This window comes from Perognathus longimembris, chromosome 2, assembly GCF_023159225.1.
Source record: "Perognathus longimembris pacificus isolate PPM17 chromosome 2, ASM2315922v1, whole genome shotgun sequence".
Lineage (NCBI taxonomy): Eukaryota > Metazoa > Chordata > Mammalia > Rodentia > Heteromyidae > Perognathus > Perognathus longimembris.
The window spans coordinates 100,997,750-101,016,538 of record NC_063162.1 but is presented as its reverse complement, the minus strand read 5'-3'; the positions used below and the strand labels follow the sequence as shown (position 1 = coordinate 101,016,538).

At 39.5% G+C, this 18,789-nt stretch overlaps 1 protein-coding gene across 5 annotated transcripts; it reads left to right on the top strand.

The window, feature by feature from the left end:
* The first annotated feature begins 3,468 nt into the window (after positions 1-3,468).
* Positions 3,469-18,118, top strand: Cbll1 (Cbl proto-oncogene like 1). 5 transcript variants are annotated; one of them, XM_048339802.1, is made up of 6 exons: positions 3,469-3,826; positions 8,985-9,143; positions 12,511-12,608; positions 12,932-13,015; positions 13,890-13,963; positions 16,673-18,118. In XM_048339802.1, exons 1-6 carry the CDS (start codon positions 3,814-3,816, stop codon positions 17,706-17,708), a joined length of 1,464 nt encoding a protein of 487 aa, XP_048195759.1. In that variant the 5' UTR covers positions 3,469-3,813; the 3' UTR covers positions 17,709-18,118. The 5 variants fall into 5 exon arrangements, with proteins under 5 accessions (XP_048195759.1, XP_048195758.1, XP_048195757.1 ...); XM_048339801.1 differs by having other exon boundaries at positions 3,470-3,826; positions 12,508-12,608; XM_048339800.1 differs by having other exon boundaries at positions 3,470-3,826; positions 8,985-9,152.
* The last annotated feature ends 671 nt before the right edge of the window (positions 18,119-18,789 follow it).

Below are 18,789 nucleotides of genomic sequence, written 5' to 3'. Positions count from 1 at the left end.
TTTTTAGTTTCTTGTTTTCCTGAAGATAAGGTCTTTATGTTTGTATTCAGGCTAGTCAGGATTTAGTTTTCAACTAACAAATCTAGGTAGATAGGATTAGAGACTAGAGCCACCACACTAGGATTCCAAATTTGCTTTATAATAGCCTGCTGTTATGGTAACCAAATTCATTCCCCAAGGTGTAAAAGCTCATTCCCACAAGAAAGGCACTCTTAATGATCTAATCACTTCTTAAAGGTGCCATCCGCAAATTAAGGCAGGTTTTGCATTATCAGCTTCTCTGGACATCTGCCAGCAGCCTGTTTTTCTACTAGTATTACATCACTGGGGGGGGGGGGGGAGGAATGGGTAAGTACAGCAAAAAGGGCTGGGGGTGCAGTTTTAGCAAGTCCCCAAGGTCAAAACTCCAGTATCAAGTGTGTGTGTGTGGGGGGGGGGGGGGAGGGAAACAACATATACACCACTCAGTGCTTCAGACTGTCCACTATGACTTCATTTTTAAAAACCATAGGTCAATACCATGCTAAATAAATATTACTGTCAACTATTTGTAAGGTCCAAGGGAGGGCTCCATGCAGATGTCTCTTGCCTGTCTAAAGTCTCCACTCAGTACTGGCACACCTGGAGGCAGCCACCGAGGTTACATCCTGGCCCTGATTCCTGCCCCCCAGGCCCTAGAAAAGGCGTAGCTTGAGGGTGATTCTCTTTCTTGCTTGCCATAAGTGCTTTGGTCTTGGCTGCAGGCCAGCAGTTTGGCAGAATAAAATGTTTTCTTTTCTGCTTGAATATCTCATGGTGTTCGATCATCGGCTACCTACTTTAATAAACCTAACACTTTAAAAATTTCCCATTATTTTTACTAGCATACAATGTGAGTGTCATTGTGGTATTTCTTTATCTGTATATAATACTTTGGCAATATTCACTTTTCCACTTTTATCCTTCTTTTGCTCCTTTTTAAAAAACATTCTCGCAACTAAATAGGTTTCATTATGACCTTTTTGCACATGCATACAATATACCTTGATCACATTATTCCTCTTGACCCACCCTCTCTTCCCCTCTCCCACTGGTCTCTAAAGGCCCATTTTAATGTACATCCCTTTTTCCCCTCTAGGTCTGGATTCCATGAGAGAAAATAATGTCAACTTTTGATAAAGTGTTTTCTGACTAATTATGACACAGAAGCCACTAACAAGGGGAGGGGTTTAGGGGGAGGGAAGGTGGGAGAAAAATGAGGGAGGGGGTAACAAGGATGACCAGAAATGTACTTACCACCTTACGTATGTAACTGTAACCCCTCTGTACATCACCTTGACAATACAATTAAAATTTAAAAAGCCACTAACAAGGAATATTAGAAAGTAATAATAAAAGTCAACAATGAAAACTTTTTTTTTTTTTTGGCCAGTCCTGGGCTTTGGACTCAGGGCCTGAGCACTGTCCCTGGCTTCTTCCCACTCAAGGCTAGCACTCTGCCACTTGAGCCACAGCGCCGCTTCTGGCCGTTTTCTGTATATGTGGTGCTGGGGACTCGAACCTAGGGCCTCGTGTATCCGAGGCAGGTACTCTTGCTACTAGGCTATATCCCCAGCCCCAACAATGAAAACTTTTGAGAAAGAAATCTAAGAAGACAATAGAAGATATAAAGATCCCTCAAGTTCATGGAGAATTAAGTTTAAAAATGTCCATATTACTAAAAATGACCAATAGATTCAATGCACTTCCATCAAAATTCACTTGAGAACAAAAGCACAGATAACTTTTGTTCATCAACATCTTTAGCTGTGAATGTGCCCACAAACTTGCTTATGAAGCTGCAGAAAAAGTATGAAAGTCCTTTCAAAAGATCTCAGTAAGACAATCACCCAATAACGGGCTACACTAATAGTATCGGCCTTCTTGGGAATGTAATACGGAGGTTAGATCTGGCCAGCGCCATCAGTGGCCACATGGCAAGTTGTACTACCTAGCATCTTGTCTTGATGGGTATTCCTAGAAGGGAAGTCCCATCCCCAAGTAATGGATGTTCCTGAATCCTGAGACAGGGGTGGGCACATGGCCTATAGGTTACTGAACCTGTTAGTCAAGTGCTTGGGACTGGGAGCTTCCTGTGACCCTGGCCCCCTGACCTGATCCTATTTAGGGTCAGGCCAGCTCAGGCGCCATTACCCCTCCTGTGTCCTGTCTCTTCTCTTGTCCCCATGGCGTCCCAATTCAGCTCTCCATTGGAAATGAATTGGTTTGTTGGTAAATCTTCCGGAAGTAAGTCTCTGTGCCGCTGTTCTGTTTTGTTACATGTTTTTCTGAAACCTGGGACCTTTCCACCTGGAACTTCCCCAATGCTTCTTTTTTCATCTTTTTACTTGAAACTGTCTGAGTGGTGGATTTGGATGGATAGAGAACCCCCTCCCTCGAATCCCATATAATAGGGACTAGTCACATTATTAATGAACAACTACACACAAACAACACCTTGCTACTCAAAAGCATCTTCCCCTCCCCCCCTAGGAACTGGCACTGAAAGTGTGAACCACCCAAGGAAAAGATGTCATCACCAAGGGACAACAAGAATAGAACGCAAATCCCCTGATTCCCAAGATTGTGTTTTGCACTAATTGTGCTTCTTTGTATCCATCTGAGAGCATCCAATGTAAAAGGGCTAGGAGGAGAGTGGACACACAAGAGCACCGGTCTGCTAGGTGAAGACTGGACTGGAAGAAGGAGCCCTCGGCCACTTTCTGTTTAATTTGGGCTCAGCAAGATGAAAGCAGCAACCACAAACCCCTGGGACCAAGAACTGGAACTAGGTACCGTCAGTGGTGGTAACTCTCTCTTCTTGAGGTCTTTTCATCTCTCCCTTCCGGCCAAGCCCTAGTACTCCCTCTCCGCCCCCCCCCCCCCCACTAATCCTCCCCCCTCATCTGCACTTTACTGCGGGTGACTTGTAACCTGGCCCAGCTCGCAGTCTTTAGGAGTGGTTCTCCGCCGACGCCCTCCTTTTCTAGAAAATGAGGGTCATCAAGCATTATAAAGTGTGGTTCCAACGTTAGGAACTTGAGAGGTTGGAACGGGGTCGCTAACCGCGTCGTCTGCAAGCTCGGTGGCGCGGGGCGCAGGGCTTGGACAAAGCAAACCGTAGACAATAGCACACTGCCCAATCCCCGCCACCTGTCCTACTCAGGCTCTCCCTTTCGCCCTCCCCCTCCCCCTCTCTAGCAGACAGCACCCCTCTCTCCCCTCCCCCCCAACCTCGGGCAACCACCCGCTGGCAAACACCTTCCGGAGCGCGCGCGTTTGATCCTCTCCTAGGCGGGGTGGAGGAAAGATGCTCGCTAACCCCGGGGATACCAAACCGTTACTCCGCCCAACGGCTGAGCCTGCGCACTGGGCCAGCCGACTCCAGCAGACTACAAGTCCCAGCAAGCCACGCTTCCCAGGGGTGGGGCGGGACGGTCGGCCGTCGACCTGCCGCAAGCACGGTTCCTCAGGGCGCCCATCATTTCTCCCGCCCCCGTTGGTGCCCTTTTCACAGCTAAAGGCAACTTCCCTTTGAGGCGCCGGAGTAGCCTTAGCGACCTCAAGACCCCGCCGCTTCTCGCTTACTCGCTCGTTCTGCCTCTGCCCAGACTATGCCCGATTCCCTCTCCAGAGTGGGGGTGGTGGAAGTGAGAGAAGGAAGCCAAAAGCTTGTCAAAGCCGGGTTATCCGGGCGCACTTCCGCCTCCCGGAACTCGGAACGTGTTGCGCACGCGCAAGCGGCGACTCTGGCGCGATTGACTTCCGTTCCCATCGTGCACTGCGAGCCGAATCATGGATCACACTGGTAAGGAGGCGGAGGCTCTGGGGGTCCGGGTTTCTGCCCCCCACGACTGTTGTGGGATTCGTCGCCCAGCAGGCCAAAGGGGTTATGTTCCACCAACAGCTCTGGGGGCTAGCAGGGAGAAAGGAAGCGCACAGAACCTTTTCTGTGCGGAGCGGGGCCTGCGGCTTCCCGGCCTACCGTCCGGTGCATACCTTCATCCTTGGGGCCGGCTCCAGCCGCTGGTTCTCTGGTTCTGCTGAGAGCGGAACCGGGACCCTGGGCGATACGAGCTTTGTGGGAACGGGAGTGGGCAGGGAAGGTCTTACTTTTTTCCCCAGCCCAGATGCTCTGCATTATGTTATGGGGAAGTGGAGGGTGGATTCCATTCTCGGAGTTGGAGGAGCCTCTTTCTGCTGGAAGTAGATAGGTGAGAGGGCTGGAGACATTCTGAGGTGTCTATCAGAATTGAGAAGTTACTGCAGAGTTCATCTTATGTTGTTGTTGCGTCTCTGGCCCCTAAAGGGACTGGAGGTTAGATTAGGAAGTCTAATGTAGTTTCAGAAGTTCTAAACGGAGCACTTTTTCTAATACCCCGCTTTTAGTCTGTCGTCGTTTCTCATCATTTGGAGCTGTTTATAAAGGAGATTTAAAAATCAAGACATTAACGTCCCAAGCTCCAAGTTAGAATAGCTCCATCCTTTGTTATATATTTATTGGCTTTTCTTCGTCGTGGATCTTGGATTTGGATGAGTTCACTAGTCATTAATGTTTTACCTTACAATTAAATGCTTCAGTTTTATAGATCATAGCACGAAGAGGGGGAAAAGATGTACTTAAGTATTGATTGGAATATCTTCACATCAGATAAACAACTTCATTATATAATAGTATAAACATGTATAACATATATATGTATTAGATTCAGGTAATTGTAGGTCTGGAAATGGGATGATGGTATAGTTTAAACAATAAGTCTGGATTCTTGTTCTCTTGGAGATTACATTATATTGGGGAAGACAGTTTTTTAAAAATAACTTTTGTTTATAGATTATGGTTGAGTGCATTGAAGAAATGGGCTTTGTGCAGTTGAAAATTTCAGGGAGGTTGGTCAAGGAAGGTCATCCTGGAAGGGTAATAGTTAAGTGGAAGTCTGGTAGATGAGAAGAATCTGGCCATAAAATAGAGCAGGGGAGGAAAAGCACAATATAAAGGCACCAGTAGAAGAGTAGGTGGTCTGGGGAAAGCCAGTGCCCTGTAGCTTTGTTAGCAAGAGTAAATGAACCCCCAGATGATATGGGGAAAGGGAAGCTCTTCAAAGCCCTTATTCAGGACTTTTGAAAAACATGCTAAAGATGTTCATTTTAAGTGACTCTAAGCCACTGAGCAGAAGCAGGAGAGAAATATAATCCTTACAAATATAATAGACTCTTCTGTGTAGAATATTGTAAGAGAGGAAGAGAAGAATAATAGAAAATAATCTGTCCAGAAGGAGTACTTGGTTTAGTGAAAATGAAGGGGTGGCACTTGTAGCCCGATAGAGTACTTGGCTAGCATGTCCAAGGTCCTGGGGTTGATCTTCATCAACTCAAAAATGAGAAAAAAAAAAGTGGGCAAAGGAGGAATGGACAACTGCAGTAAATACTTTGGTGGTAGAACTGAAACGTGCTCATAGATTAGTTTGGAGATGTGTGAGAAAAGTAAGAAATACCTGGGTTTCTGATATGTGGGTTTTGGGTAGTACCTGCTGTTAAGTTGGGGAAAACTTAAGAAAACGCACCTTTTAAAAGTGGTAGGAGATTGGCATTTGGAAACAATAATTTGATTGTGGACTTCCAAATATGAGATGTGTATTGATACACAGAGGGAAAGGAAAGATAGGATCCGAAAATATGTATTTGGAGACTAGGTCTTCATAGTTCATACCGTGAGGCCAGGGATTGGTGACATCATTTGAATGAATACAGAATCAAGTCCTAAGGAACTCCAATGTTTGGAAATTTTGTAGAGTTGAAATTTTAGGATCTTGAAGGTACAAACAAGTGTTTGGTTTTAGCAAAATATTCTTAATTGATCTTGTTACTGAGATTGGGAATCAAGCCCCTGGTTCAAAGACATAAGTGTGGAAATAGGAATATAAATGTTTGTATAAAGGGGCTCATCATCCTACTTTTCTAAGTGAAAAGGTTGCCTCAGAAAGTAAGTCATCCTAACTGAACAGTCATTAATGAGCTGAACAGTCAGATGTCTTTTCTGCATTTTATGTGCTTTCAACTTCTTTATGAAGCAGTCTGCTTAATGCTTTATATCAAAAGACAGTATCAATTATTATGCATTGATTGTGGGAAAATTTTCACATTTTCCAAAAGATTCAAATTTGAAATTTTCATTAAGTTAGTAAAAATGAATATGATAACTATTTGAGTCACAAAGCCATTGTGAGGAATGAGGGAAATGTCAGTTAACTGGAGACACGGTGATAGAGTAGACATCTAGAGTAGACCTCTAGATGTAGACTCTAGTAGACATTCATACACAGTGAGACCAAAGGACACTCTAGGGGAGGAGCACAAAGGTACCATGACTCTGTGCTTCTGATCATACATAAATAGTATTTATTGAAGTGAATGCCAGGAAATGGAAGCAAGAGGCTTTCTTTCTCTCTCTCTCTTTCTTTCTTCCTCCCTCCCTCCATCCCTTCCTTCCTTCCTTCCTTCCTTCCTTTCTTTTTTTAACCTTTTTTGTCCTGTTCGTTTTTTCTGTCTTTGAGGGGGAAAAGGGGTGGACACAAAAATGGAGGGGCATAGTGTGAACAAATGCAGTAGTGATACTTAGTAGAAACTATGTTGAAAATGAACTTTACAACTTGTGAGTGGTGATGGGAGAGGAAAACTGGGAGAAAACAAAGGAAGAGGGGACATCCAAAAAGAAATGTACTCATTACCTGACTAGTGATACTAACTCCTCTGTGCATTGCCTTTATAATAACAATATATAATATATATGAGCTCAAAAAACTTGAAATTTATATTTAAAAAGGGGCAGCTAACCTCAGAATGTTGTCACTATTAAGCCTTGTTATTTATAACTCGAAATTTTTGATAGAAACAGTAAAATTTTGATGGGAAACTGGCTTTTTGAATTATGTTGTTCATGGTGATATGAGAGCAGACTTTCAATACAGTGTTGGAATTTTCATTCACAAAAGTAAGCCCACTAAGACTCCCTTTAATAATGTCTGAAGAAAATCTGTTTACAACAGCTTGCTGTTTTTAGTTCATTGGAAAAGGAGGAATACTTTTTGAGCATCAAAAAGTCATTGTGTCATATCTGTCTTCGGCTCTTGAATTACTTTTTAAGTACATTTACACAGATTAGCATATATAAAGTAGACAGATAAAATACATTGGCAAACCTGTTCATTTAGTGAAATGTTGCAAGTTGATCAAGTTGGGTCTACTCAAGATTTTAGCTATCAGTAGAATTCCTTTTCCAAGAATTTTAGAAGGGGGATACAGTTTTATGAGTAGAAAGTACAGTGAAAAATACTAAAATAATCATTTTGGACCCATTTTAAATTTTGTTTTATATATTCACAAAAACTAAATGAATATAAATTTAATGTGACATCACTGGAAGTCAGTACAAGTTTACTAGCACATTTTGGCTTATGAAATCTAATGTGGCTATCAAATTGTATTATTTCTTATAGAGATTTTGTACAGTAACTTGTGTTTCAAACAGTATAATTTAGAAATCACTTGCATTTTCCTACTTGAGTATATTCCTTTTTATCTCTAGATAAAGTTGAGTATTTCCCTCCCCCACAGGCTATACTGAGATTTGAACTATGGACCTGTTATTTGGGGAGGGAGTTACTCTCCTGCTGTGCCAGGCCTCCAGTCTTGAGATATATCTCTTCTTAGATACTTGAAAAAGGCAGCTCTTGAGCTTTCTATGAGTTGGTTCTATGAGATAATGTATCTGTTTCTCTTAATACCAAGAAGAGATTAAAAGTGTTGGTTATTTAAGTCCAACTTGAAGATAGAAACATTGTATACTCCGAAACTGTAATTTCCTACTTCAGTGCTTAATAAGAGTAACTCAGTTGCTATTGTCTCTATAAATGTTATTGCATGTTTTGCTACTAAATAATATAATTTGTGCAATATTCCTAAATAGTTTTTAGGGGAATTATTCTCTTAAAATTAACTTCATTTTCAGATGCATTATTCAATCATCAAAGTTTATTTTGTATTTTCAATTTATAAGTTACCCTGATGTAGATTTATAAGTAAATTTAGCAAATTTATTGTGTGGCTACTTTGCATATTTGAGAATTAGACACAAATAGAGAATTTTGTTTTTTATTTTTTAAAAAAATCTTTTAACAGTTGAGATGGGTTCTTAAGTTCATTAAGGATTTTGTTTCTGTAATAGAATTACATGGAATTTTTTCTGGGTTCAATTTTCTAGAAAAAGATAGTTTCTGTAACTTAGTAGTTTCTAAAAAGATTTCTTGTCTCAACGAGGGTTAAAAGTAGTTCTTCAGGGCTGGGGATATAGCCTAGTGGCAAGAGTGCCTGCCTCGGATACACGAGGCCCTAGGTTCAATTCCCCAGCACCACATATACAGAAAACGGCCAGAAGCGGCGCTGTGGCTCAAGTGGCAGAGTGCTAGCCTTGAGCGGGAAAAAGCCAGGGACAGTGCTCAGGCCCTGAGTCCAAGGCCCAGGACTGGCCAAAAAAAAAAAAAAAAAAAAAGTAGTTCTGCAAAGATTTATCCAAAATACAGAAAAAAAGTGATTAAGTGTAGGTCAATCTAATACTTAAAATGAAGACTATTTATGGTGCCAGTCCAGGGTGCTGTCCCTGAGCTTTTGTGCTCAAGGGAAAACAGATTTTGTATTCTACCATTTGAGTCACAGCTCCGTTTGTAGCTTTTTGGTGGTTAGTAGGAGATAAAGAGTCTCACAAAATTAACTACCTGGGCTGGGTTTGGATAGGGAACCTCAGATCTCAAAGTCCCTGAGTAGCTCTAGGGTTACAGGCTTGTACCACTGGTGTAGGCTAAAACTAAGATCTTTAATCCTTGATAATGTGGTTATGTTGTTTTAGTACTCATTACTTTCTTCAGAAAGAAAAACTAAAAGAGATTACTATTCTTCCCCCCCTCACATAGACAATGAGTTGCAAGGCACTAACAGTTCTGGATCCTTGGGTGGTCTTGATGTTCGCAGACGAATTCCTATAAAACTCATCTCTAAACAAGCAAACAAGGCTAAACCTGTACCTCGAACTCAAAGGACGATTAACAGGATGCCTGCAAAGGCTCCAACTGGTGAGGAAGGTAATTTGTTTAATAGATGTATCCATTTTTCTGTTTTAATTTGTACCATATAAGCTGTGTGAGCTTAGGTACTTACTGCTGCCCTTAAATAAAACACAAAAAACCTTACATGTGCTATTATTCATTCTTCAACCTTTTTGTTTGACTCTCATTTTGGTTTGTTCTGCTTTTTTTTTCCTTTGTAAGTTTTCCTATGAAAAGAGTCCATAAACAATATGACAGAAAGTATAACATTGGAAATAATTTTCTCCTCTCTTCTCTTCAAAGATAATCTATGTTAATTTTTATATGCAAATATTATTCATATATAACTGCATTTCTTCATGTAATCTGCATTTAAAGAGCTTGCCTTACCAGTACCCTACAAATATGTTTCATTTAATAAACTGGTTTAACCAGATATTGTGGTATATTCTTGAAACATCAGCACTCAAGAGGCTGAAGTAGGGGAATTCATGAATTTGAGGCCAGCCTGGGCCACATGGCAATACCCTGTTTTAAAACAAACAGATATAAATTTCTGTGTTTATTTGATAAACGTACCCTAATGTATTTGATAGTTTTTCTTGATTTGTTTTGCTATAACTACTTTAGCAAATATCCTTACACATACAGCTTACTATGTGTACTTTGTAGAGTCTATGCTTTGCAAAACATTTAAAACTTGATAATTGTACTTTTTGGGATATCAAATATTGTTAATTCTCCAGAAAAGGTATATTAGTTTATACTCCCACACAAGAATATTTGGTATTACTGAAGTTTTGTTTTGATGTGAATGTCTTCAATTATGTGTGAGGTTGTATACCTTTTCATAGTTTTGGTCATTTTTTTTTTGCCTAGGTGCTTCCTGTTTATATCCTTTTCCAATTTTTCTGTTTGGCTGCCTTTCTCTTTATTGCTGAATTCTTGGTCAATTAATAAAACTGTCTGTTTGTTACATTGTATATATTTTTTGTCTTGAACATTTTTACTGAAAAGAGAGTGACAGTTTTTTGTGGTCAGTCTTTGCTGTTATTTGTCTTAGTGCTTTAAGACATTCTTAAAGTGCCTTCCCTCCATGTCTTTGAGTATGCAACCAAGTCAGCATACTATGGCCTATAGAAGAGATTTAGCTCTGATTGTAGAAATAAAATTTCTGTAACACAGTCAACACCATTCATTAAAGCATCATCTGTGGCTGTTCTCACAGTACAATAATAGAATTGAATAATTGTGATAGAGATGATACATCCTAGAAAGCGGAAAATAGGACTTGTACAGAGAAAAAATCATTGGCTCCTGCTCTGCAATTGTTATGGATATGTATTTTGGCTATTATATATAAAAATAAAGTGTGATCTTGCTTTTTTTTTTTCCTTTTAGCCAGTATGTCCGCTGTTGACTTGTCTTTTCCTTGTTGAATAGGAATCTTGCCGTTGCCATTGCATACAATACAGTTCTTAATGTAGTTAGGTCTGTTTCTGGACTTCCTGCTCTATTCTAGCAATTTTTATTTCTTCTAGAAAAACGTTATACCTTATAAAATATGGTTCCTCTACTGTAACTTTTCTTTGCCTACCTAAACAAATATGCTTGAAGTTGAAATGTTGTAAACTGTAGTAGTGAGGCTTAAGGTATAACTCAGTAGTGGACCATATGCTTAGCATGTACTAAGGCCTAGGTCCAATCCTTAGCACCAAAGTTAGTCACTCTAGTAGAAGCCTACTAGTTGCTGCATTGTCTGTAATCTAGGCTTCCCTGCCCTCTGACTTTTCTCAGGTTTTTTGGGGGGTTTTTTTTGGCCAGTCCTGGGGCTTGGACTCAGGGCCTGAGCACTGTTCCTGGCTTCTTCTTGCTCAAGGCTAGCACTCTGCCACTTGAGCCACAGCACCACTTCTGGCCATTTTCTGTATATGTGGTGCTGGGGAATCGAACCCAGGGCCTCATGTATATGAGGCAAGCACTCTTGCCACTAGTCCATATCCCCAGCCTTCTCAGGTTATTTTTAAAGTACAAATAACATACAAATACAGTCTTGGTAAATATTCAAATAATACAAAAAAGCCCAAATCTCCCTTCTGCCTTTTTCCGTGATAGTATGCCCTCATACCCTCAAGCTGTCCAGCCCCTTCTAGAGGGAACTACTGTTAGTGGCTACTGTTAGTGGCACATTGACCTTCAACATAATCATTGGATACTTTAGTTTCACCTATCTGCATAATTTTTTAATTATTTTTCTAAGGCATTGATCAAAGTAAGGACTCTTGGGTGCCATTATGATAGTGCAGACATATTTAATGACAGTCGCTCTATTTGAATCACCCTGAAAAATGGTAATGTGCTTCATATTTACTGGGCCACTGATCTCAATCATTTTCTGTGTTTGAAATATTGATTTTGCTTTGAATTTTAAATAATATCAGCTTTTAGGAGGTATGGGCCACATAAAAGACCCCAGGGGATACTCAGATGTTATAAGAACACCCTGGCTTTGAACTAGACATTTGTGTTAAAGATAAATAGCAATCTAGTAGAGTATTAGCTTCAATTTTTTTATTTTTAATTTTTTTGCATCACTGTGTGTGTGTCTGTCTGTACACAGGTGCTGTAATTTAGCCATGTGGGCAAAGTTAAAACTTGTGTGCTTTGGCTACTCTGTTTACCAGTTCTAGGGCCAAAAGAGTCGTGAGAAGCCTGGCACCTTGGAGGGATATATTTGTCTACTCAGCTTTACTTTAGGTAATTGGATTCTATCTAGAATTCCCATTAGACTATTCATTGGTTTTCTGTTCTTTTGTGTAAGAGGATTGCCACCAACTTTTTAATCAATTAGACCAGAGGAATTGAGCCCATTTGACCTTGCTGTTATTCAAGTTTATAGTTATATGTGTAGATGGAGAGGATATTTGTAAGTATTATGGCTACTGCTGTTCAGTTTCGGACTAAAGAAAAATATGCCTAATTTGGTAGGTCTTAAGAAAGTCTGCAGAATCATTTATGTTTTCAATGAAGTTTCATACTAGAGAGACTTTTGAATTGAATTGAGCACTTTAATGGTAGTCAAGAGCTGTAGGTCCGTTCTTGGCTCTGCTGCTAATCTGATAATAATGAGTTACTGAATATTAATCAAACAGCAGTATTTGCAGTTGCAAGTAGGGGAATAAGACTAAATGATAAAAAAAAAGACTAAATGATCACTAAGATCACTTGTATGATACTATGAACTAGTTTCAGTTATCTTGTTAGAAGACCTTTAAAAGGCATCAAGATGATCTTCTCAGTGAATAGGCATATTGTGTCATGTAAATATACTTCGAAAATGAAATCTGAGGTTTGGAAAGTTAATAGGTAACACTTGTCTTTTTTTCCTCAGAAGGATTTGATTATAATGAAGAAGAACGTTATGACTGTAAAGGGGGCGAACTGTTTGGAAATCAGAGAAGATTTCCTGGACACCTTTTTTGGGACTTTAAGGTATAACTAAAAATGAAAAATTAAACATTAAGTATTTGTAATGCAGAGCACATATAATTCACACCATGTCTGGTATGAATTTTATTATGTCTGTGACTTTCAGCACATGAAAATCATTTACCTATTAATTCCATATTTACAGAAATAATTTTAATGTTTCAGTTCAGTAATGTCAATAGCTACTATTTAAGAAGAAAACAAGTGGTGTATGGTAACCTAATTCCAGTTGTTGCAACAACTTTCAACCATTTCATTGTATGCATTATAGATATAAAATTTTGAAATTGCTCAAGGAGGAAACTTTAATTATATCATTTCAACAGATAAACATCTTAGGTGAAAAGGATGATACCCCAGTTCATTTCTGTGACAAATGTGGATTGCCTATTAAAATCTATGGGCGAATGGTAAGTACAATTAAAATTAATCTTTTTTTTAGAGGTGAAATTCTAGAATTTAAGTGGATAAGCTTACTATTTAATAACTAAGTTTATAGCATTTAAAAACAAATATGAAATACCAAAGGGAAGTTTTGAACTAATTGTTTTACTACTTTGAAATGCTTTGAAGAGAAACATAAAATGTTACAGTTTTTTTTTTGTTTGTTTGTTTTTGCCAGTCCTGGGCCTTGGACTCAGGGCCTGAGCACTGTCCCTGGCTTCTTTTTGCTCGAGGCTAGCACTCTGCCACTTGAGCCACAGCGCCACTTCTGGCCATTTTCTATATATGTGGTGCTGGGGAATCGAACCCAGGGCTTCATGTATACGAAGCCAGCGCTCTTGCCAGTAGGCCATATTCCCAGCAGTTTTTTTTTTTTTTCATCAGGAGCTTTTACACTACTGGGTCTATGGTTAAAATATATAAAGTTGACGTCTCCAGAAAGTATAAGCAGATATCTATGGCTTCATATTGTAGGCTTGTGATTTCAGCACTTGTGAGGTTGAAGCAGGAGGATCTTGAGTTTGAGGGCAGCCTCAGCTATGTAGGGAGTTTGAGGCCAGCCTGAGCTATAGTAGTGAGACTATGTCTCACTAAAATGAAAATCAATACAAAGTGTAAGCAGATACTTGGGAAAGGGACCAAAGTTTTCAACAATCCTCAAAAGGCTTTATGATTAAAAAGTTTGACTGCTGATTTTATATAATTAGTATAATAATTGTGTTAAAAAAACAGTTCTCATGTACCTTCGATGTGTGATGTGTTAATGTTCACTGTTAGTGTTTTTTTGTGGAAATATTTTTAAGTTCTAATAAGTTTAAACTATAATATCTTTGTTTACAGATTCCATGCAAGCATGTTTTTTGCTATGACTGTGCTATTTTACACGAGAAAAAGGGAGATAAGATGTGTCCAGGGTAAGATATGGTTATTTTTACATTTTAATAGTAAAGTTTGTAATGTAATAAACTGTAAGCTGTATTAAAGCTCAGGCAAGGGCTCAGATGTGCAGGCAAGACTAATCCTCTGTGATCCCGGGGTTGGCTTCAGTCTTTAAGATGTGTCTGAATAGCCCCTGTCTGCCAATTCAGAATGATCAAAATGATGAAGTCTGTTTGCCATCATATAAGGAGATTTATAAGCAAAGAGCGTTTCTTTTCTGGGTCACAAGGAGAGGTAGTATGCTATGGTATATAATCGAGAGCAGATTCCCATGACTGTTGGGTGATAGAGGTACTTGGAACTGCTATTGGCTTCCTAAATTCTTTATAATCTGGCTGAAACTAACTCAAGATTCGTAATATTGGTCACTAACAAAGCTACTTGAGCCGGGTGCCCATGGCTCATGCTTCTAATTCTAGCTGCTCAGGAGGCTAATCTCTGAGGATCACAGTTTGAAGCCAGCCCAAGCAGGAAAGTCTATGAGATTCTTATTTCCTGTCAAACACCAAGAAAGCCAGAAATGGAGCTGTGAGTCAAACGGTAGCGCACTAGCCTTGAGCACAAAAGCTCAGTGATAGCATTTTTCAAGCCCCAGCACCGGCATACACACACAAAAGAAGAAGCTACTTGGGATTGTAAGGGATGAATCCCTTTTGTAGTATAGGAAAATAGCATCACTGGGAGAGAAAGGGACGATTTATTGACAACTCAGTAACAACAAAAATTTTTGGCATATTTTATCCTGTTTTTAAAGCAACATTGTTAAATTTGTCCTGTGTATTTACTGAATATTCTTTTTGTAGAATTAAAATTCAGTTGTTATAAAGTTAGAAGTACATCGCTTATTTGGTGTATTTTCTTAATGCCTATTTTTTCCATCCCAGTGTATGTACATTTATTTTAAGTTTGGTGGTTAAGTTCAGTCCTTTTAGTGGGATATACTTTTTTTTTTTTTTTTTTGCCAGTCCCAGGGCTTGGACTCAGGGCCTGAGCACTGTCTCTGGCTTCTTTTTGTTCAAGGCTAGCACTCTGCCACTTGAGCCACAGCGCCACTTTTGGCCATCTTCTGTATATGTGGTGGTGGGGAATTGAACCCAGGGCTTCATGTATGGGAGACAAGCACTCTTGCCACTATGCCATATTCCCAGACCCTATAATTTTTTTATATGTGTTAAAACCCTGAATATAGAGGGCATTAAAAAGTTTCTGTTTTTATGTAAATTTTCCAGGGTTAATGTCTAAAAGGAAATTTAGTTTTTTAACATGCTAAATAAAATCCAGCAAGACCCTTACCTGTGTGATTCTTAACTATTTAAGGCAAAAGTCCATTTGGATTAATAGACTCAGATCAAGAAGTAAAGAGAGGCTGGGAATATGGCCTAGTGGCAAGAGTGCTTGCCTCCTATACACGAAGCGCTCGGTTCAATTCTCCAGCACCACATATGTAGAAAATGGCCAGAAGTGGTGCTGTGACTCAGGTGGCAGAGTGCTAGCCTTGAGCAAAAAGAAACCAGGGACAGAGCTCAGGCCCTGAGTCCAAGGCCCAGGACTGGCAAAAAAAAAAGTAAAGAAATAGCAACCCAAATTAATTTTAGTAGAATAAACTACTACAACAAAGTGCCTCACTACACAACAGAAAGTGCCTCACATCCTATTCATGTGAGATGTTTCTGAGTTTATAATGAGTGAAAAGGGAAGAGGGGGAAGAGGCATGCAGTCTTATAGCAAGGATGTGAAAATAAGACAATTTAAACTCAAGAATATAGAGCCATTTAATATAGTATCAAATGACACATACTCCATGACATTAACAATGATTAAATAATGCCACTTTCATCATTGCGTTTGACCTTAAAGATATTTTAAGTAAGGTGAAATAGATAGAAAAACATTGTGAGTTTGGAAAAGTAAATCTTTAAGCTCCATTTTACAAATGTGAAGATAAACTCAGATCCATGAAATATCTTCCAAGTTATAGAGCCACTACTCTCTCAGCTCTTGGGATTTTTAGTTTGGTACTCTTTCCATGTTATGAAACTATTAAAGGCCAGAATGGATTGAATATAAATGAGTAGTAATTATTATTTTGACCTGGATCATTATGAAAATGTTAAATATAGTACTTGGAATTTAGACAAGCATATGTACTACATTAAAATTTTCCTGGCAACTCAGAAAAATGCCTTTAAAGAAACTTGATGGTCAGGGTTTGAATTTTTAAGTTACTTAAGTTGTTTAATGTTAGGAAAGCTAATGATTAGAATAATCAAATTTATTCTTGTAGTTCTTGAAGCATTTTCCACTTAGTGTCTTCCCCTTCATATTTTACTTAATCATATTCAGGATTGGATCTGTGAATGTGAATATATTTTACTTTGCCTTGATTTTTTTTTAAACAAATGGATACAAAGAATACATCTGCTCGTGAATATTAGGTAAATTTGGGGCGTTGGAAATACAAGGTCTCTCAGTATGGTCATATTATGTTTGCTAATAGCATTAAGAGTTCTGAGGTTGACAGAAATGATTAGTAGCTAAGACAGTAGAGCTGGGAAGATTAAAGGCTCCTTTTATGAATATTTTATTCTGTTTTATGTAATGTTCTAAAAGTAGATCTTTTTAAAAACAAGTGTATTATTTTTATATTCTTTTCCTAGTAAGCTTTTTTTCCCTTTCTAATTCAGCTGTAGTGATCCTGTGCAGCGAATTGAGCAGTGTACACGAGGTTCTCTCTTCATGTGTAGTATTGTTCAAGGGTGCAAGAGAACGTATCTGTCTCAGAGAGACTTACAGGCTCATATCAACCATCGTCATATGAGAGCTGGAAAACCTGTTACCCGGGCTTCACTTGAAAATGTTCATCCTCCTATTGCCCCACCACCAGCTGAAATCCCTGATCGTTTCATAATGCCACCAGACAAGCACCATATGAGCCATATTCCGCCAAAGCAGCACATCATGATGCCACCACCTCCTTTGCAGCATGTGCCACACGAGCACTATAATCAGCCACACGAAGATATTCGAGCTCCTCCAGCAGAATTGTCCATGGCTCCACCTCCACCTCGTTCTGTCAGTCAGGAAACCTTTCGTATTTCAACAAGAAAACACAGCAATTTAATAACCGTCCCTATTCAGGATGACTCAAACTCAGGTGCTAGAGAACCGCCACCTCCTGCCCCAGCACCTACTCACCATCATCCTGAATATCAGGGTCAACCAGTGGTCTCGCACCCTCATCATATTATGCCTCCACAGCAACATTATGCACCACCCCCACCTCCTCCACCACCAATAAGCCATCCAATGCCCCATCCTCCCCAGGCAGCAGGTACTCCTCACTTGGTATATAGCCAAGCTCCACCTCCTCCAATGACCTCTGCTCCTCCACCAATAACACCTCCCCCAGGACATATTATTGCCCAGATGCCACCTTACATGAATCATCCTCCTCCAGGACCTCCCCCACCTCAGCATGGTGGTCCACCTGTAACTGCGCCCCCTCCTCACCATTACAATCCTAACTCTTTACCCCAGTTTACTGAGGATCAAGGAACTCTGAGCCCTCCATTTACACAACCCGGAGGAATGAGTCCTGGTATATGGCCAGCACCAAGAGGGCCACCTCCTCCTCCACGAATGCAGGGTCCGCCTTCTCAAACCCCACTTCCTGGACCACATCATCCAGATCAGACAAGATACAGACCGTATTATCAATGAGGATAGTATTTTGAACTGAAGCTATGAAAAAATAAACTTACATATAGTCAGTTTTTTAATTCAGCTTTGACTTTGGGAAGGAAAAAAAAAAGTACCTCCTCTGGGGTGGCTTTAAAACACATAGGGTCTTACCTGTTCAAATGGTTTTAAATCTTGACCTTAGGATTGATTTCTAGTACTATACTGTACTGCAGATAAGCGGCTCAATTGAGCACATAATATTTTAACAACTGTTTCCCTAGTCTGGGAAGTTGACCCAGAGGTGACCATTTGTAAAAACCTTGAAAAAAATTTTTCATTGTTCCACTTTCAAAAATACTGCTTTTTGGTTAAACCCAAGGTTTACTTTTTCTTGTGATAACATTTGTTAACCTGTGTAAAAGGATTAAACTTCAGTATGGTTGTAAAAATGCTTTTATGTGAATTAAGTGCAGCCACATACTGTTTTTTAAAACCATGTTTTGCCACTAATTTCCCAAAGTTATAATAAAATCCTGAAAACAAATCTCTACTAGAATTTGCTATAAGGCAGACTGTTAAATGATAGAGAATCACTTCACATACTAGGCACTGAAGTTTTGAGGTATAGTAAGCATATAATGCATGTCACTGGGATGCCTTTTCATGTTTAGACAGCCTCAGGAGCACCAACATACATAGGAATACAGATGTTTATATTTGTTTTATTAAAAGGCATTCTAATTTGGAAACATTGCCAAAGTAATCAATTTTACCATGCCCAAGTTAGTGATGAAGTACTCATTGATGCTTTTTCTACAGAATGGTTTCAGTCACATGCTGCATTACACTTTCTAATCTTAAGTAACATTATTTATAGACCTGTTTAAATGGTGTTATTTAGATAAAGTGTGTTCTACTGTGTTCATTGTTGTAAGCTAAATACTTAGGGCTGAAGAGGCTTTATATAAATCCTCATTTCATGGCAGTTGGATTCTTTGCTTACATGAGCTTTTGTTGGGTTTTAACCTACGACTTGAATGCTATGGAGGAATTTGAATAATGTATTAATGAAAGATGTCTCTTGTAATCACAAATTTAGTATTTGCTCAGGTTTCATTGC

What these genes read in the sequence shown, in the direction of transcription:
- Cbll1 (XM_048339799.1), top strand. An exon ending in GGCTCCAACTGGTGAGGAAG is followed by an intron (nt 9,153 to 12,507) that starts GTAATTTGTTTA and finishes TTTTTTCCTCAG; the next exon opens with AAGGATTTGATTATAATGAA. An exon ending in ACCTTTTTTGGGACTTTAAG is followed by an intron (nt 12,609 to 12,931) that starts GTATAACTAAAA and finishes TCATTTCAACAG; the next exon opens with ATAAACATCTTAGGTGAAAA.